The sequence below is a fragment of the Mauremys mutica genome, chromosome 2, assembly GCF_020497125.1.
Source record: "Mauremys mutica isolate MM-2020 ecotype Southern chromosome 2, ASM2049712v1, whole genome shotgun sequence".
In the NCBI taxonomy this organism is placed as follows: domain Eukaryota; kingdom Metazoa; phylum Chordata; order Testudines; family Geoemydidae; genus Mauremys; species Mauremys mutica.
This window is the reverse complement of record NC_059073.1, coordinates 233,126,127-233,145,095: the sequence shown is the minus strand read 5'-3', so window position 1 is coordinate 233,145,095 and position 18,969 is coordinate 233,126,127. Positions and strand designations below refer to the sequence as shown.

At 40.9% G+C, this 18,969-nt stretch overlaps 1 protein-coding gene across 2 annotated transcripts in view; it reads right to left on the bottom strand.

Moving 5' to 3' along the window:
- Positions 1–18,506, bottom strand: part of GSDME (gasdermin E) — a 32,825-nt gene extending 14,319 nt beyond the window's left edge. Inside the window, exons 1-4 of one of the 2 annotated variants that reach the window (XM_045002990.1) lie at positions 18,373–18,506; positions 11,701–11,819; positions 11,076–11,306; positions 9,274–9,466 (exon numbers count right to left, since the gene is read on the bottom strand). In XM_045002990.1, the coding sequence (XP_044858925.1) occupies positions 9,274–9,466; positions 11,076–11,286 (404 nt within the window). In that variant the 5' untranslated portion in view covers positions 11,287–11,306; positions 11,701–11,819; positions 18,373–18,506. The remainder of the gene's footprint in view (positions 1–9,273; positions 9,467–11,075; positions 11,307–11,700; positions 11,820–18,372) is intronic. The other variant, XM_045002989.1, reaches the window with a different exon arrangement.
- Positions 18,507–18,969: the final 463 nt, after the last annotated feature.

Genomic DNA, 18,969 nt, shown 5'->3' with positions numbered 1-18,969 from the left:
AAAATCAAAGCACTCAAATGCTAAAAAAATACCAGAATTAATTTGCCTCCCCAGCCTCCCAGTCCCAGCTCCAACAATCTCCTTGTCCCAATCTACTCCTTTTCCTTCCGCCCTGCTCCATTTTTTGTCCCCTCGGCATTTGAATCAGACAGCTTCCTCCTCCACGCCGTCTGGGTGCCAGCAGGGGTGAGATATCATTGAGAGCACAGGAGAGACTGGCTCCACTCTGACACAGAGCAGCCGTTACAGGGGAAGTCCAGCTTTGGACCATGGCTGGACCATGCTCTGTCACACTGTGTGGATGGTACATGCACAGTCTGGTCAACACTAGTAGCTGCGAGAGGTTCAAGCATGCTCAGTGAGGAAAGAATCTTCCAAGATTTTATCTGTAATGCTGTAGCAAGTCTCAACTGAGCATGTCTGAACTACTATTTTTCAAAAGCTTATAACTTGGGGATAGCAAAAGGCACATCCCTGACACAAAGATCGCTCTCCTGCAAATTTCCAGTCCCTGCTCCAAAGCATGGGGGCAACTACAACTTTTCAAAGAAATGGACACCAGAATTTTTTAAAATGGGCAAAACAAGATATTTTTCCTTAGCCTTGTTCTCAGAAACAAAAACTCAACTATTTTGGCTAAAAATGTTCAGAAAAATTCTGCTTGAGACAGACCACCAACATGGAAAATTTCAGACCAATCAGTTAAAGTTTGGCAAAGTTATAAACAACTGAAAACAGGTCTTATAATGGGACATTATCAGGCAACCTTAATAAGAAGTCATGCTCCCAGCCCCATATAATAACTAATAACCTCGGTCTTCTAATCTTGCTATTAATAAATCAGTTTTAGTGTCTAGTCAGACTCATGGCTGGTAAACTGAGATCACAACCAAATACTTTACACGGTGGAAGTAGATAACATTTCATAGATTTTAAGGACAGAAGAGTCCGTTAAAATCATCCAGTCTGACTCCTGCATAACACAAGTCGCAGAACCTCACCCAATCATTTCTGTATTGCGTCCATAACTTTATTTCAGTGATGCATACATCTTTTAGAAATAAATCCAGTCTTGACTTAAAAAGGACTTCAAGAAATGGAGAATCCTCCCCCTTCCTAGGAAGTTGTTTCAATGGTTAATTATCCCTCACAATTAAAAATGCATACTTTATTTCTAGCATGAATTTGTTGAGCTTAAAGCTCTTCCGTGGACTAAAAGGATACCCCGATTTTATTCCGTGTCAGTTCCAATGCACCTGTGAAGGTCAAGGATACATTTTAAAAAGAGAGTCAATTACCAGAACTGGCACATTCAAAAGACGGGAGCGGGAAATGAAGAGGGAGGAGTGATTCTGCCCCCTTTACTCATGTTGAGTAGCACCTTAATACGTCCCCAATTTAGCAAATCATCCCAACTCAGCGAAGCACGTCCTTAAGTCCCACTGAAGTCACTCCTGAAGTAAGATGCTATTCAACATGAGAAAAGGTACCAGAATCATGCCCTAAAAATATCAAGAGGCCACAAGATTTTTCTAAGAAATGATGACATACTTCATTACCACATCTTCTGAGGTCTATGATAAAGGATTCAGTCCTGTCAGTGAAGTTAAAGGAACTTTTAACTGTATTCCATCAACTAAAATGTGTAAATTATACCAACCTTTTTCAAAATACTCATCTGAGGTTCCTAATAGAAGGTATGACACCTCTTTTAACAGACAGCTCTAGCAAGGTAGCTAGAAGATTAAAAGATTGCTATCCTTGACAGGAGTTATTTAATCCTTTCTTCTCCATTCTACTGTAAATGGGGTATTCAGAGGGGTTAAACTATAAATACCCAGAAAAAAAGACAAAGACATGTTCTGCCTCAGATTCATTTAAATCAATCTAGCTTCCCCTCCTTCCCCCTTCAATTAAAAAAGTTTAGACACCCCAGTTTCTGGAGCTTCAGAAATGATACAGAGAGCACAACATCAGATGGAAGTCAGTTTGGTTCTTTTATTTTCTTTAAAAAACAACCCCTCCCCCCAAAAAACTCCCCAACACCCTCAGACAATTTTTTATCTGTGTGGAATTTAGAAACCTCTAACTGTTTCTGTGAAAGCTCAATCATTCAGGAAGAACTATCTAGAAACCCTAAATACTGTGTAGATGAGGAAAAATATATTATAAACAATGCACCCAAACATTCCTGAGATTTTTTGGGGCTTTAATTTTTATTTATTTACAAAGCTTAGTTTTATATCTGAAAGGTCAGGCTCTGAAATCCAAGTTGAAATCCAAGAATTTTCACATGGTCACAAACACCGCTGTTCTTGGAAACTCCCACTGACATGCAAAACGGGGGCTACTGAGCAGCATAGTAACTAACAGAGATTACACTTTCCCTATTATTACTACTATAATTAAGCTTTATGCAGTGTTCAGAAGTGTACTAGGCATCTTGAAGATATACAGCAAGATGGGTCCATGCTTCAAAGAACTTGCAATAGGCAACGTAAGGACCAACAGGGATGCAACACAGGAACATTTCCCCCATGCTCTCTTGCGTTCATTCCACCTATTTTAGGTGGTTACAAACTTACAGGACATCCTCCATTCTATCCAGTTATAGGAAAAGAAAAAAAGAGAATGTAGAAAAATACAACCAGATTAGTTTGGTACCAGAAGCAGTACTAACTCAAGAAGTACTTCAAAACCTGGTTAAATTTCGTTAAAAATAATGGCCCTGCAGAGTTCAGTTTCATCTACTGCAATGGAGTTAATCTGGCCCAAACCCTTATACCCTTTGACTCTGAAGTACAGCTAAACAACTAAGAGTCCTGTGTCAAAACTGAAGCCTCCTAATCTCAGATCCCAATTCCATTGACTCCAACAGGACATGCATTAAATGCTTTTCTGAATACAGTCCCCATACACTAGCGGCCCCCCTCCTGTCCTCACTGATTTTAATGTAAACAGGATTGGGAATGTAAAAACATATCTATATGATATGGCAATGATTAATCTTGAAACAAGTCTCTTAAGGACACCACAGTTAAATGACTTCCCACAGAGACACCACTCGGTTTATTTTCAAACAGCTATAATATAAACATCTTAGCCCCCCCAGTCCTGCATTGTGATCTGTGTGGGCAGATTGCTGAAGTCCTGGGGTGCTGTCAACTGCTCATGTGGATCACAATGCAGGACTGGAGCCCTAGAGAAAACGGTGCTATTTTGGATGGAAAAAAAGAAAACTAAATCAAACATTTAATAAACCTCACCAGATGAAGTAAATGAATAGCCATCTTATCTTAATTATCTTCAAGGACACAACATAACTAGGCAAAGGTTCAGCAGTTAAAGCTGGTTTTAATGTATCGGAGGGACAGTGTCCACCATGCATCAGAGAATTCCAATGACTAAGGGCAAGTCTACACTACAATCTAAGTCAACCTAGGTTAGGTTGACTTACAGGCACCACAGTAATTACTGCAGTGGCTGATGTCCACACTACCTTCCTTCTGTTGGTGGTGTGAGTCCACACCAGGAGCGCTTCCATTGACTGAAGAGGGGAAGTGTGTGGGGGGGATGAGAGCCAGGGCGTTCAGCTCCACATAGCTCCCTGCTGGGAGCTTCTTGCCTTCAGCGGAGAGATCTGTACCTGGAGTCCCACGACCCTGGGGGGCAGCAGGACTCCTGGTGGGGAGCCTGAGTGGCAGCCCAAGCCTGTCTTGGAGTTGAGACCTGACAGCAGCCAGGCTGGGGAGCTGGGAGCTCCCTGGCCCTGAAATTGACAAGAAAGCCAACAGCTGATGTAAGAAACAGTGTTCATGTCACTGTAATTACACTGACATAAGCCCTACACCTCTCTTGGAGGTGGAGTTATGATGTTGGTGTAGTAGGGCACTTACATCGGCGGGAGCAAGGCTGTAGTGTAGACACTGTCATAGGTTGACATAAGCTGCCTTGTGTCGACCTAACTCTGTAGTATAGGCCAAGTCTAAGACACCTCATTCACTCAGTTTTACCTTAGCCTTGTACTATGAGCATAGTTAACATGAGACGCGGGAAGGGCTAGATTAAATGAATGAGGATGCATACAAATGTAGTTGCAGTTTTTATTTCACAAGTGGTATTTTAATGCTCTTATTGTATGCAACATATCACTCTTCTAATCACTTTCACATTCTATTTTACATGCATCATCACTGATCACTCCACTGCGTTCCTTTCAAACTCTTTAAAGGTGAGCTGAAAAGCCTTACAAAGAAAACAAAACACATTTGAAATGCTGGATACCTCAAATCACAGATATGTTTACTTTAAATTTGGTACCCGTGTTGTACGTTAAAAGATGAAATGAAAGTTTTTATAACTCAGTGATGTTCTATGGCAATGAGTTCCATGGTTACGGCAAAGAGAAAACTAGAGAAGCCAATAAAAGGAAGGAGCATGACAGGCAGATACAAATCTAGAACCACCAGCTGAGTGGCGTCCTTGGGTCCCTTGCAGCCAGAGTTTCCTCAGGAGGGCTAGGACCACTCTTCCATCCAATCCTACCTAGATTTTCCAGGGAAACAAGAGGAAAAGCACAATCCTGCAAACTCTTTATGCTTAGTACTCAGCTAGTTGCCAAACAGAGGGTTTGCAATGCTGGGCCCTTAGGATGTTGCCCATCAGCGAGCGTGCCTATCTTCTAGCACCACATATTTCTGCTTTCCACATGTGAACCGATTTCTAGCTGTACCAATCGCAAATGGATGCTAACTCCACCCCCATGAAAATAAATGCATCTACTTCTTCACATTATAAAACGCATTCCTCTGACCTACTCAACAGAAATGTGCTAGTTGGTTCAATATTCTCCACCTCACTTATAAAGCACAATAGCCTATTTCTTCTATTCAAATACTGCCTCCTACTTTACAATGTCAACTCTTGCAAAGCTTTATTCCTTCTCAGAACAAAAGTCTGTAGCCTGGTCTCAGACAGCAGAGAACACCAGTCTAATCCACTGTCACATTCCACCAAACACAGTTCCATATTATTTCCTTTATTAAACCATTTAAAATCAGTTTTCTGAGTGATTTCTTACCATCACACCATAACACAATACTTACTATAATCTCCTTAAATAGATTTCACAGTTCCCCTACAGAGACACCAGGCAATTACTCTATACCACATCTTTCCTGACTTAGGACTGAGTTCAAAAGGAGGACACTGCCCCTGAATTTTCTATACAACTACACACACACACAGACACAGATTGTATGCAAGTCTAAGTGGTGACATTTTATGAGTTCACTTAAGCCACGTAATACTACTGATTGAAATCTACACTGAACAGAGAACTGGCCCAGGTATGTTACCAGCCTCTAAGTATTTCAACAGTGCTCAAAAATGTGTTAGGTGCTTTAAAGAACAAATACAAACACACAGTCCCTGCCTTGATGAGATTACAATTTAACTTCATGCATTACTTGACAAGTGGGGTGGGGAGGGAGAGAATAGAGGAAGAACAAGATTAACAGCAATAAAACTCCCACCATTACTCAGTTTAGGCATATGTATAGATTATCTGGCTAATTAACTCAGTGCATAAGCAATAAAGTGAATTTTGAAAGTAGAATATGCCAGAACATATTTCAGTTTGGGCCTGGTTCTTTTAAAATATCTTCATAAATGATTTAGATAATGACATGGACAGAACATATATAAAGTTTGCAGACAATGCCACACTAGGAGGGGTTGCGAGTGCTTTGAAGGATAGGGTTAAAATTAAAAAATTATTTGAACAAACTGGAGAAATGGTCCAAAATAAATAGGAAGGAACAATCTATTGCACATGTACAAAATGGGAAATGATTGCATAAAGAGGAGTACAGCAGAAAGGGATCTGGGGGGTTATAGTGGGTCACAAGCTAAATATGAGTCAGTGTAACACTGTTGCCAAAGAAGAAAAAGAAAGGCAGGCATCATTCTGGGATGTATTAGCAGGAGTGCTGGAAGCAAGTAATTCTTCCACTTTACTCCATACTGATTAGGCCTCAGCTGGAGTATTGTATCCAGTTCTGGGCACATTTCAGGAAGGATGTGGACTAATTGGAAAAAGTCCAGAGAAGAGCAACAAAAAATGATTGACGGTCTAGAAAACATGACTTATGGAGGAAAAAAGTTAGGTGTGTTTAGCCTGGAGAAGAGAAGACTGAGAGGGGACATGATAACAGTTTTCCGGTACATAAAAGGTTGTTACAAAGAGGAGGGTGAAAAATTTTTCTTGTTAACCTCTGAGGGTAGGACAAGCAGCAATGGGCTTGAATTGTAGCAAGGGGGGGGAAGTTAGGTTGGTCATTAGGAAAAACTTCCTGACAGGGCGATCAATCACTGGAACAAATTGCCTAGGCAGGTTGTGGAATCTCCCTCATTGTCTAATCTGTTCTTAAAAACCTCCAAACACCTGTCTAGCACTACTACTACTTAGTCCTGCCTTCAGTGCAGGGGATTGGATTAGATGATCTACTGAAGTCCCTTCTAGTCCTACACTTCTATGATGGTATAAAACAAAACAATTATGATTGATCTTATTTTCTAACAAATTGATTAGTAGTAGAGCCTCATTTACTCACCCTAAGAAGCTGCAAGACAGTGAATTACTGCATTTTGTGAATTAGCAACTTAGTTCAGCAAACAGCAAAAAAACCAAACAAAAAAAATGAACAAGGATAATGTATCACAAAATGTGCTTTGTTCATATATTTGACATGAGCATTTTAATTTTAATTTGTGATGCTTCATCATATGTTAACAGATGTGTGGCATATTTTGTAAAAGTAATGATATTTTACTTATGCGGGACCTTACATCACACCATTCAGCTGTTAAAGCCTTGCTAAAAAGGGGATACACCATAGGTTTTTGTAATTTAATTAGGAGCTTTACTCTGGTTCTTCTTTAGAAGGTACATATAAGGGGAGGGAAGCTGATTTTACACCACGCAGCACAGTAACACATTCTGTACATTGAGGACAAATTATTTTTTAAACTTTATTTAAAGTTTTGAATTATATCACAATTCAAGTAATGCAAAACAAGCACTGCATTTTTGCAAAGAAACAATTAGAATATACATTAAAAATGAAGAAAATAATTACAGATCCAGCAAACCTGGATAACAGTAATTTCATTAGGTGAAAACAAGTAAGCATCTCCTTGATAATATATTGCTTAAAATCAAACCCTCAGTTTCAAGGTTACCAGTGTTTCTTAATGTTATATCTATGAGCAAGTTAATAGGTAGATGCTGGAAAAAAAAATTGTGGTACATCATGAAAACATACAAATACAGGAAATCTCAATTTTAAAGAACTGCCACAGCCTCAGTATGGTAAATTCTAAGGGCCATACTGCTTATGACCAAGGACACAGAAAAACCGCAAATTAATCTTGTTCTGTAATCTCCCAACTCCTAGTGAAACTAGGACTGGCTGGAATATTGGCAATATATTTTGTATCATAAGCGTTAAGTTATGAAGGGTCTTTTCTAGAGAAAATGAGCCAGATGCTTGGGTGCAATGCAGGCATATTGCGCTGGCATACTTCCAGTGCAAAATCTGCATAAACAATCCAGTGAGACTCATACAGAGCATATTACTGTCAGAAAATTAGGGCCTCAATAACTGGTTTCTGAGTGTAACAAACCAAGGATTCTGCAGTCCCATGTGCATTCCCACACTTCAGAAGCCAAATATATATTTCTTACTAGATTAGGGCTTGTATTAATTTAATACACTACATTTACAAACATGAGGTGTATCATTGGGATCTTAATTTTCATTTTAGATATTCACAGATTGGTGTATACTTTATGACATCCCAAGTGGAAAACAGATAATGTTTGTAAATGTGGTTTAATTACTGTTAAGATTGTGAGCCCACAGACATTGGATTAACTTCAGAACATTTCCATTTGCTATGGGAGAGTTGCCTGTTCCAATGGAGCAGCTAACTAGCTTTTTCAAAACTCATCTTTTCCAGCGGATACTAGGTATGATCTAGTGTGTCACTGTCATGCTATCTACTCTAAAATTTGAGATTTTTTCCCCCACCGTTTTACTATATATAAATTCATTTTTGAATCATGGCACACACGTTTGCCATGATGTTTATGTTTTTAATCAGGAAATTTACTAGGAAAGTAACAAGGTGCCTTTCAACAGAGAAAGTTTGATGACTGTTTGTAAAGACTCATGACAAGTAGAACAGCAGGCAATTGTTACTGTGAGAAATTGATTACTTTTAGAGCAGCTGTTTAAAGGAAATTTACACCGCTTTAGACAACTATCATGCAGCTAGGAAAAAAAACTAATTCTTCCATCTCATTTCTACACCTGCCACCTCTCATCATCAGAGCATTAGTAATGGATGTTTAATTATGTTGCATTGAATCTGACAGATTAAGGGCTTGATCCTACCACATGCTGAGTACCCTTGACTCCCATATGACTCATGCCCCACTCCTGCAAGCCAAAGTGCACAAGATTTCCACTGAAGTAAGTTGGGTTCCACGAAGGGGGTCTGTCCATGGACAACTCATTGTAGTATGAGCCCCTTATATGGGATATGGGTCACACAGAGATTGGCAGGAGGTGCTCTATACATCATGGAACTGAGCCCCTGACTTCGGAAGTCTATTTTTCTGAGGTTATAAGTGATAGTTTTGATAGTTTTAGTGTAAAATGTTTTGATTATTCATTGACATATTGCTCCCCTGTTATACTTCATGCCTATTAAATTGGTGCAATTAAGTTTCACTAGCTTGAACACTCAGAGAATGGATTTTAAGGCTTGCTTACTAGAATACTGGGTATTTGAAGTTTGGTTTCCAGGAGCATTTGCACTAGACATCTGGTGAAGAAAATCCTCAAATCTTCTAGTTTGTAAACAACCAATATACATTAAGAGAAAAGTATTCTTACTGGATCCATCAAGACTTACAATCCAAAAAAATGGCCTGATTCTATTCCTACCTTTGGCATTCCCTTTTCCTTTCCCATGGTTCATTACTCCCACTGATTACAACCTGCCTAAAAACTCAGGCTCCAATCCTGCACCAACCACCAAACAACCAGATCCCTGCACCCACAGAGAGCCCCACAGAGGGAGGATTTGGCTCCAAGTTAAACATGTAAATTCAGCATAAAAATAAGCCACTTTCATTATTCCTTTTTAAACTTTATGTGGCTGGCAAAATTAACAAACAAACAAACAAACACACACCACTCATACCTTCCCTTGAGGTCTTTCATAAGCTGCTGCAAATCAGCCTCCTGCTTTTTTAGGTTTCCAAATGAAGACTGGCTTTCTACAAAGCCTTTTCCTCCAGCACCCAGGTTGATCTTTCCAAATGAAGTTTCAATACTTCCTCTGACAAAGTCTTCAAACTTCCCCTCATATTTCACAAAGTCAGACTCAACAACAACTTGGAAAAAATAATTTAAAAAAATGATTAATGCAGACTTGAAAACAATAGATCCTGAAACAATAGCAGAATGTGATTGAAAAACAGAAGCTTGTGGAAAATATAAACAGGTAAATAAAGTCACATAGAAGAGTTAACAGGCCTACAACCCTTATTTTTGTTTGTTCCATCTTTTCCTCAATCTGCTCTTAACTATTTTTCATTTTGGCATTTTAAGGAAATGTATGATGATTATAGTACTGAGTTCAAATCCTATGAGAGGTTCATAAAGTACCCTAGAGATTTTTTCCTGCCAGACACAGAATTAATGCACAACTCAACTACCTATGTTTTCAGCTTTCTATTTTCCATTATCTTGGTTTGTCTTATCAGGGCCTGAGCTAAAACCCACTGAAGCCAATGGAAAGACTCCCATTGATTTAAATGGGTTTTGGATCATGGCCTCTATGCCAAAAACACAACACACTCTAGGCACAGAACTCAAAATTGGGAACTGTTATGTGCAAGTTATAAACAGATCACTCAGATTACTTGCTTATGTTGGACACTCATGTCTGCCTAGAGATACTGACCTTGTTCATGCTATAACCCTTTTGAATGTTAGTCTAGCAATGGTGTAACTCAAATGGTGGAAACAACTTGAGGAAACAAGTACAGACACGCCACACAGGAGATGACGACATGGGGATAAAAATGCCTGAGCCCTGTCTACACAAACACTTCCAATATTGCTATCACCAGCAGATTTTCACTGGTACACATTAGCATAAACCAGTATCAGAATCAGGCCCAGACTCCTTCACTTGCTGGTCACTCAATCAAATCTACCTTTAGTCACCTGTGACCAAAGAGCTTCAGTTTTGGCAGAGATGCCAAGGAATAAGCAGTCAGGAAGACTGAGCTCTCCCCTGTATACAACTGGAGCTGGACTTTCCAGGTCAGGGTTAATAAATATTTGGGGGAGCCTGTGGGAAAGCTTGCATTCCTGCTACCTGCGTGGTTTCTGTTTTGGGGAATCAATGTACAACCTTGTTCTCCATGTCAGCTAATTATGCATCTGAAACAAACATTTTAAAAAAGTATTATAAAAGCTCAGATAGCTGTCAAGACTGATTTGCCCAAAAATTCATCATCATTTGCCCCAGGGCTTGAGGATTATGAGATGCATCTCACCTCACCGTGGTGGGGCAACAGGAAACTGCTGGGCATATCACTGTGCGCTCTCACCTAGAGTGCATTATGACTGCACTGTATTACTACACACTGGAGCCTGACAGTGACTCTGAAAGAGCGCTTCAGAATGTCAAGCCATAAAATAATAATATTTAATAACACTGTCATTTGGAGTCTCCAGCATTCAATCACACTCCTCCCACTGGACAAGACATTTCACTTTTTAAACTAACATTTTATTAGTATTGTTATTAACTAAATGACAAGTCAAGTATAGAAAAGATCAAACCATCTCATTTTAAAAAGTGCTGAATATTTCAGAGCCAAAAGAAACCATGCAGTAACATGCTGCAAGAGCTTTCTTTAATAATGGTTAGAACAGATTGTACTTTGCATTCTTCTTATCTACTGTAATGTCATATAAGTCTAATTTTACCTGGTTTTATAGGTCTGTCTTCAGTAAGCACATCATTCAGCGTGACTGTCAAGAAATGGTACTTCGGTTTCTGCCAGCACCACAATTTCTTCTTCTTTGTTACTAAGTTCAGAAGCTGTAATTTATCTGAGTCATTCAAGCGGGATACAGGGATCAAGTCACCGCCACAGTCAGTCTCTCTCACAAAATTTTTTGTTGCTTTTGCAAACATCTTGTTGAATCATTTAATATCTGAAAGAACAAATCCCCTTTAAAAGTACAACTGGAAAGTATCCATGCTTAGTTGTCCCCTTTAAAGAAGAAGCTTAGAGTTTTAAAGAGTTAATACGAGAATGTCAGTATTAGTATCTCTTTGTTTAAGGGCCTACCTCTACCCAAATCAGTGTATTTCACAAGATTTTTCTAAAAGTGAAACCATACAGAGGAAACAATTAAAATTACTACATAAAGTTTATAAACTGAGGAAAATATCTTTCTCCCATCCGTTTTTATATGCCCATGTGATACTTGTACCAACAGTTAAGTAAAATATTTTCAGAATAAGTATCATTTTTAACTTGACAGTGTTCTTTTAAATCCGACTGCTACCGCTGAAGAGTTCAAGTTGAAATGTAAAATGTCTTACTGTCCATTTCTTTTCTTTGAAGCTGTATATTCACACATTCTTCATTAATTATCTGTTCTGTTCCACACAGGTATTAGATTTGTCAGTTAGAGATGCAGACCAGGATAGGGGAGGACAGACTTCAAAGCAAGGACAGACACTCGGTGAGCATTAGTGAATATTGACAGAAAAAAAAAGACAGAAGAAAAATACTGAGGGGAGCTTGGCCATAGAGCTTGTTTCATTTATTAATAGAGGAAAAGAAGAAAATCTCTTTACAGAGATAGAAACTTGCCTGTTAACTCTCCCAAAATTCCATTTCAGATAATGCTTCACACAGTGTTAACCAACTGATGGTCAGGTATTTTCTCATGAGACCCCTGGGGCCTATTCTTAGTACTATATTTAAGCAAGGTTAGTAAAAGGTACTTCCTGACTACACAAAAAATGGAAGGAATTTTAACAATGTTTTAAAGTCAAACAATATTTTACCTAAAGGTCTCTCAGCACTTTCATTATAAACTGCTATTGCAATGTACTTGGGGCACAGTCAATATTTAAAAAGGGCTCTAGGGGTGATCCCGGCAATTACAGACCGGTAAGTTTAACGTCGGTACCGGGCAAATTAGTTGAAACAATAGTAAAGAATAAAATTGTCAGACACATAGAAAAACAAACTCTTGAGCAATAGTCAACATGGTTTCTGTAAAGGGAAATCGTGTCTTACTAATCTATTAGAATTCTTTGAAGGGGTCAACAAACATGTGGACAAGGGGGATCCGGTGGACATAGTGTACTTAGATTTCCAGAAAGCCTTTGACAAGGTCCCTCACCAAAGGCTCTTACGTAAATTAAGCTGTCCTGGGATAAAAGGGAAGGTCCTTTCATGGATTGAGAACTGGTTAAAGGACAGGGAACAAAGGGTAGGAATTAATGGTAAATTTTCAGAATGGAGAGGGGTAACTAGTGGTGTTTCCCAAGGGTCAGTCCTCGGACTAATCCTATTCAATTTATTCATAAATGATCTGGAGAAAGGAGTAAACAGTGAGGTGGCAAAGTTTGCAGATGATACTAAACTGCTCAAGATAGTTAAGACCAAAGCAGATTGTGAAGAACTTCAAAAAGATCTCACAAAACTAAGTGATTGGGCAACAAAATGGCAAATGAAATTTAATGTGGATAAATGTAAAGTAATGCACATTGGAAAAAATAACCCCAACTATACATACAACATGATGGGGGCTAATTTAGCTACAACGAGTCAGGAAAAAGATCTTGGCGTCATCGTGGATAGTTCTCTGAAGATGTCCACGCAGTGTGCAGAGGCGGTCAAAAAAGCAAACAGGATGTTAGGAATCATTAAAAAGGGGATAGAGAATAAGACTGAGAATATATTATTGCCCTTATATAAATCCATGGTACGCCCACATCTCGAATACTGTGTACAGATGTGGTCTCCTCACCTCAAAAAAGATATTCTAGCACTAGAAAAGGGCAACTAAAATGATTAGGGGTTTAGAGAGGGTCCCATATGAGGAAAGATTGAAGAGGCTAGGACTCTTCAGCTTGGAAAAGAGAAGACTAAGGGGGGACATGATAGAGGTATATAAAATCATGAGTGATGTTGAGAAAGTGGATAAGGAAAAGTTATTTACTTATTCCCATAATACAAGAACTAGGGGTCACCAAATGAAATTAATAGGCAGCAGGTTTAAAACAAATAAAAGGAAGTTCTTCACGCAGCGCACAGTCAACTTGTGGAACTCCTTACCTGAGGAGGTTGTGAAGGCTAGGACTATAACAATGTTTAAAAGGGGACTGGATAAATTCATGGTGGCTAAGTCCATAAATGGCTATTAGCCAGGATGGGTAAGAATGGTGTCCCTAGCCTCTGTTCGTCAGAGGATGGAGATGGATGGCAGGAGAGAGATCACTTGATCATTGCCTGTTAGGTTCACTCCCTCTGGGGCACCTGGCATTGGCCACTGTCGGTAGACAGATACTGGGCTAGATGGACCTTTGGTCTGACCCGGTACGGCCTTTCTTATGTTCTTAGTCCAAAGCCCAATGGGAATACCTCCACTAACTTCAGTGGCTGGTGGATCAATTCCTTGGCTCTACCTTTGTTCAAATTCTTGCATTCTCAAACTTCCAATCACATCCCCAGTCTTAGGCTCAATGAAAATTTAAAACTGACATGCATATGTACAAGTATGGGATACATTTTCAGAACATTTTAAAAGAATCATTCAACTCCATTTATATTTGGAAGGGAAGAACCTCAACAACAAACAGGCAGGGTTTCCCCCATAAACTTCTACTATGGTAAAGCTGACTTCTGGAACTAACCTAACAAGTTATTTGTAGTGGAGGAGGAATACTACAGAAATTTTCACTCCCTGCTAAAGTACCTGTTATCTGTTTCTAAATGTCCAATAACTTCTAATCCCCAAGGAACATATTATTCTTCTCTCTCTCTCTCAGTACACACATACGTTTGCATATCCTTTACTCATTATGCTGAAATGGAGTGAATCAGGTCTGCATAGGCAGAACTTTCTACATATGAAAAGGGCCACTGACTTCAAAGAGGTTAATGCAGAAAGGAGGTTCACCACTCACTCAGATACAATTGCAGAAATGGATCCTGAAAATGACACATCATTTACCTCAATCTACTCTACAGCACCCTCATTTTATAGGAATTTCAGAAATCAGACTGAGATTTTAAGGTCAGAAGAGACAATTGTGATCATCTAGTCTGACCTCCTGCACAATGCAGGCCACAAAATCTCACCCACTCACTTCTGTATCAAACCCCTAACCTATGTCTGAGCTACTGAAGTCCTCAAATTGTGGTTTAAAGACTTCAAGGTGCAGAGAATCCTCCAGCAAGTGACCTGTGCCCCATGCTGCAGAGGAAGGCGGAAAACCCCCAGGGCCTATGCCAATCTGCCCTGGAGGAAAACTCCTTCCCAACCCCAAATATGGCAATCACCTAAACCCTGAGCACGTGAGCAAGACTCACTAGCCAGACACCCAGGAAAAAATGCTCTGTAGTAACTCAGATCCTACCCCATCTAACATCCCATCACAGGCCATTGACTATTAACAGCAAATATGCCCAAAGATCAATTAATAGCAAAAATTAGGCTATCAAGCTTAGTCGTGAAGCCAGATATGTCTTTTGCCCCCACTACTCCCCTTGGAAGGCTGTTCCAGAACTTCACTCTTCTGATGATTAGAAACCTTTGTCTAATTTTAAGACAAAACTTCCTGATGGCCAGTTTATATCCATTTGTTCTTGTGTTCACATTGGTACTGAGTTTAAATAATTCCTCTCCCTCCCTGGTATTTATTCCTCTGATACATTTATAGAGAGCAATAATATCTCCCCTCAGCCTTCTTTTGGTTAGGCTAAACAAGCCAAGCTCTGAGTCTCCTTTCATAAGACAGGTTTTCCATTCCTCAGATCGTCCTAGTAGCCCTTCTCTGTACCTGTTCCAGTTTGAATTCATCCTTCTTAAGCATGGGAATCCAGAACTGCACACAGTATTCCAGATGAGGTCTCACTAGTGCCTTGTATAACAGTACTAACACCTCCTTAGCTCTACTGGAAATACCTCGCCTAACGCATCCCAAGACCGCATTAGCTTTTTTCATGGTCATTTCACATTGGCGGCTCATAGTCATCCTGTGATCAACCAATACGCCGAGGTCCTTCTCCTCCTCTGTTACTTCCAACTGATGCCTCCCCAGTTTATAACAAAAATTCTTGTTATTAATCCCTAAATGCATGACCTTGCACTTTTCACTATTAAATTTCATGCTAAGGTCATCCAGATCTTCCTGTATGATATCACGGTTCTTCTCTGTATTGGCAATACCTCCCAGCTTTGTATCATCTGCAAACTTTATTAGCACATTCCCACTTTTTATTCCAAAGTCAGTAATAAAAAGATTAAATAAGACTGGTCCCAAAACGGATCCCTGAGGAACTCCACTAGTAACCTCTCTCCAGCCTGACAGTTCACCTTTCAGTATGACCCGTTGTAGTCTCCCCTTTAACCAGTTCCTTATCCACCTTTCAATTTTCATATTGGTCCCCATCTTTTCCAATTTAGCTAAGAATTCCCCATGTGGAACTGTATCAAATGCCTTACTGAAATCGAGGTAAATTAGATCCACTTCATTTCCTTTGTCTAAAAAAATCTGTTACCTTCTCAAAGAAGGAGACCAGGCTGGTTTGGCACAATCTGCCTTCTGTAAAACCATGTTGTATTTTGTCCCAATTACCATTGACCTCAATGTCCTTGACTACTTTTTCCTTCAAAAAGTCTCTAGATTAACCTGAATCTCAATGGAAGAATCTAGAACAGGTTTCTGTTAAGATAAATTTCTGCTACATTAAGGCATTATCTTGTTTTTTCAATTCAAATTTTAAACCTATTAATCATAGACATATCATTGTCTCCTTGACCTTGATGCCAACTAATCCTACATACCCCTTTCAGAGACTTCCATTCAGATAAAACTGTTTCAAAGGGACACTTCTAGTCTCAATGGTAAAACGATGTTCTAATCAGAGCCGGCGGGGGGAGGGGGCAAGTGGGGCAATTTGCCCTGCAGGGGCCCCCCATGAGAATATAGTATTCTATAGTATTGCAACTTTTTTTTATGGAAGGGGCCCCCAAAATTGCTTTGCTCCAGGCCCCCTGAATCCCCTGGGCAGCCCTGGTTCTACTGGGTTTCCTAAAAAATTTCAGCAGGGGGTTGGGGGGCAGGGGCCTCTCAGGCAGGGCACTAAGCGTTAAGAGGACATTACCTTTGCATTTTCTTACTTTGGAGATTTATGTTAGACCAGGGCTTGGATTGATAGAACTAGAGGGAAAGCTATTCCCCATGTCTAAATGAAACAAATTATTGTAGACTGATGAAAGAAACCAGCAGAGAAGAGGAGGGGTGCTTTGCTTGCTTAACTGCGGACTTGAGCTAAGCCTTTAAAATGAGTTTGCATGTGGGACAGGGAGGGGACAATGTTTAATAAGAATATCACTAAAAAGATGCAGAGGAAAAACTCAATCCCATCCCCCGCCCCTGCCCTCCCATGATGGACACCTCATTATTCTTTGGAGTAGAGATTATCTTTTTTTTTCCTGTATTTGTGCAGTGCCTATCACAGTGTGGGGCTCTGGTCCATGACTAGGGCTTGTAGGTGTTTTATTTATTTATTTGTACTGTTGTGGCAATCTAGTTAAATAAACACATCTCCCTGTACTTCATAGTATTTGTATACATTTACTGCAATTCCATAGCTATATGTTTAGGAACCCCAGTAATCTGTATTTAGGAATATTAATTCTACAGGAACATTTTTCAAGGGGCAAAGTGGATTGTGAAAGTGAGTACATTTTACTCTGGGCAGCAAAACAGGAAGTTTCATGAAAGTTACCCAGTATTTCCCATTTGTCAGTATATTAAAATGTAATTTTAAAAAAAATCAGTTTTGACAAAGGACAAAATTGCTCAGAGCATTAGGCGGCACGAAGAGGAAGGCTGATGTTCTAACATTCTGTAGTATTGCTCTTATCCTCAACATTACTTAACAACTTGAATGTGTAATCAAATACTTCATAGGAGGGTGCTTATGTACCAGACAAATCTGAACAAGTAGCTTGACAGTCCAAAGGACTGTTAGACTTTATATTTAGTGAAGAACTGCAACAGAGGAGATATCCTTTGAATTCTAATGGGGCCGGAGTCTATACTGAATTATACTGAGAGACAAGTAAAGAGTAGGTAGCAACAAATAGCATGTAGATTTTATTACCCATTTATAGCAAAATTTGGAACTTGTTTTCATGGCCTTATTTTTCTGGATAACTTAATTTTTTAAAAGCTATAAAAGCAAACACCGCTAGTGTGGGAATTATTTTGGGGGAAGATCTAAACACAGGGCAGACCGGGTCATCACAATGGTCCATTCAGGCTTCGGGAAAAGTTCATGCAGTTATTCAGCCCTCAAAGGAGTTAATTTCAGGCCCTCCTCCCTGCAATCCTTGGAAAAACATGCACGTTATTTAGCAGCGCTGAAAAGATGATTGTTCCTAATTCTGTTTGCCTCCAAGGGATGGTCTACAAAATTGCACTGCATTCACTATAGCAGTATAATTAAAGCAGTTAAAAAAAAATCCCTAGCGTGGACAGAGTTTACACTGGATTAAATTGCTTATGCTAGTCCAGTTCATCGCTTTACAGGCAGGGGAATCAGGGGTGCAAGGTATCCCTAGAACTATTTCAGTTAAAAAAAATCACCCCCCTAACCCATACTGAGGCCTCAGGGTGTGTCTTCACAGCCGCTTGCCGGTTTAACCCTGGGGCGTGGGTTGGCCAGACTGACCCAGCCCGCCTGAAATCACCCTCCGGGCAGCCAGGCACGTAGCCGCGCCGATGTAACTAGCGCCCCGCTAAAAGCAGCCGGCGCCAGAGGGAGACACCGAGGGGGACCGGGGCTCGGCCCAGCCGCCCCTCGCCCCGGGGACGCGCTGCCGAACAAAGGGAGAGAGCGGGAGGGCGAGTGCGCCGCGGGGTGGAGCCTTTGCAGCCCCCCTCGGGAGGACGCGGGGCACCGGCTCCCTTCGCCCTTCCCGGCAGACGGGGGCCGCCGCCGCGGCGCGCCCGGCTCGTACTCACCCGTGGCCCCGCGGAGGACGGATGCTCGCCGCGCTCTCTAGCCCATTGGCTGGTGCCTGCGCCGCCCCGCACAGCCTCACTCGTGAGCTGAGTTCGCGGGGCCTCGGCGGCGGGGCTGGGAAGGCGGGACTGGCGTGGCGGGGTGGGTGTGTGTGGGGGGTATTATCAGCTGCTCGCACGCACACACCTGGGAGGGGGTGGTGCCCTGTCTGGGGGGGGGGGGTGAAGAGACACTCGGCAGCGCGCCCCGTGCGAGGGAGGGGTGGGCAAGGAAGCTTCTTGCCTGGGGTTGTGGCGGAGCGAGCAGCTGAAACTGGAAGGGAAACGTCAGCTGCAGAAGAGGCAGAAACTGTCCTTCCCATCATGGTTTCTTTCTGCTCGCCAGGGGACGCGACTGTGAAGCGCTGGGAGACCAGAGCAAAAGAACCTGCGAAACCAGCGACTTCCCTTGCCACAGCCTGGGGGAGTGTTTCTGGGGTGACCAGATGTCCCGATTGTATAAGGACAGCCCTGATATTTGGGGCTTTTTTTTTTAAATGGGCTTCTATTACCTCCCACACCTTGTCCAGATAGCAAGTGTGAAAAATCGGGTCACCC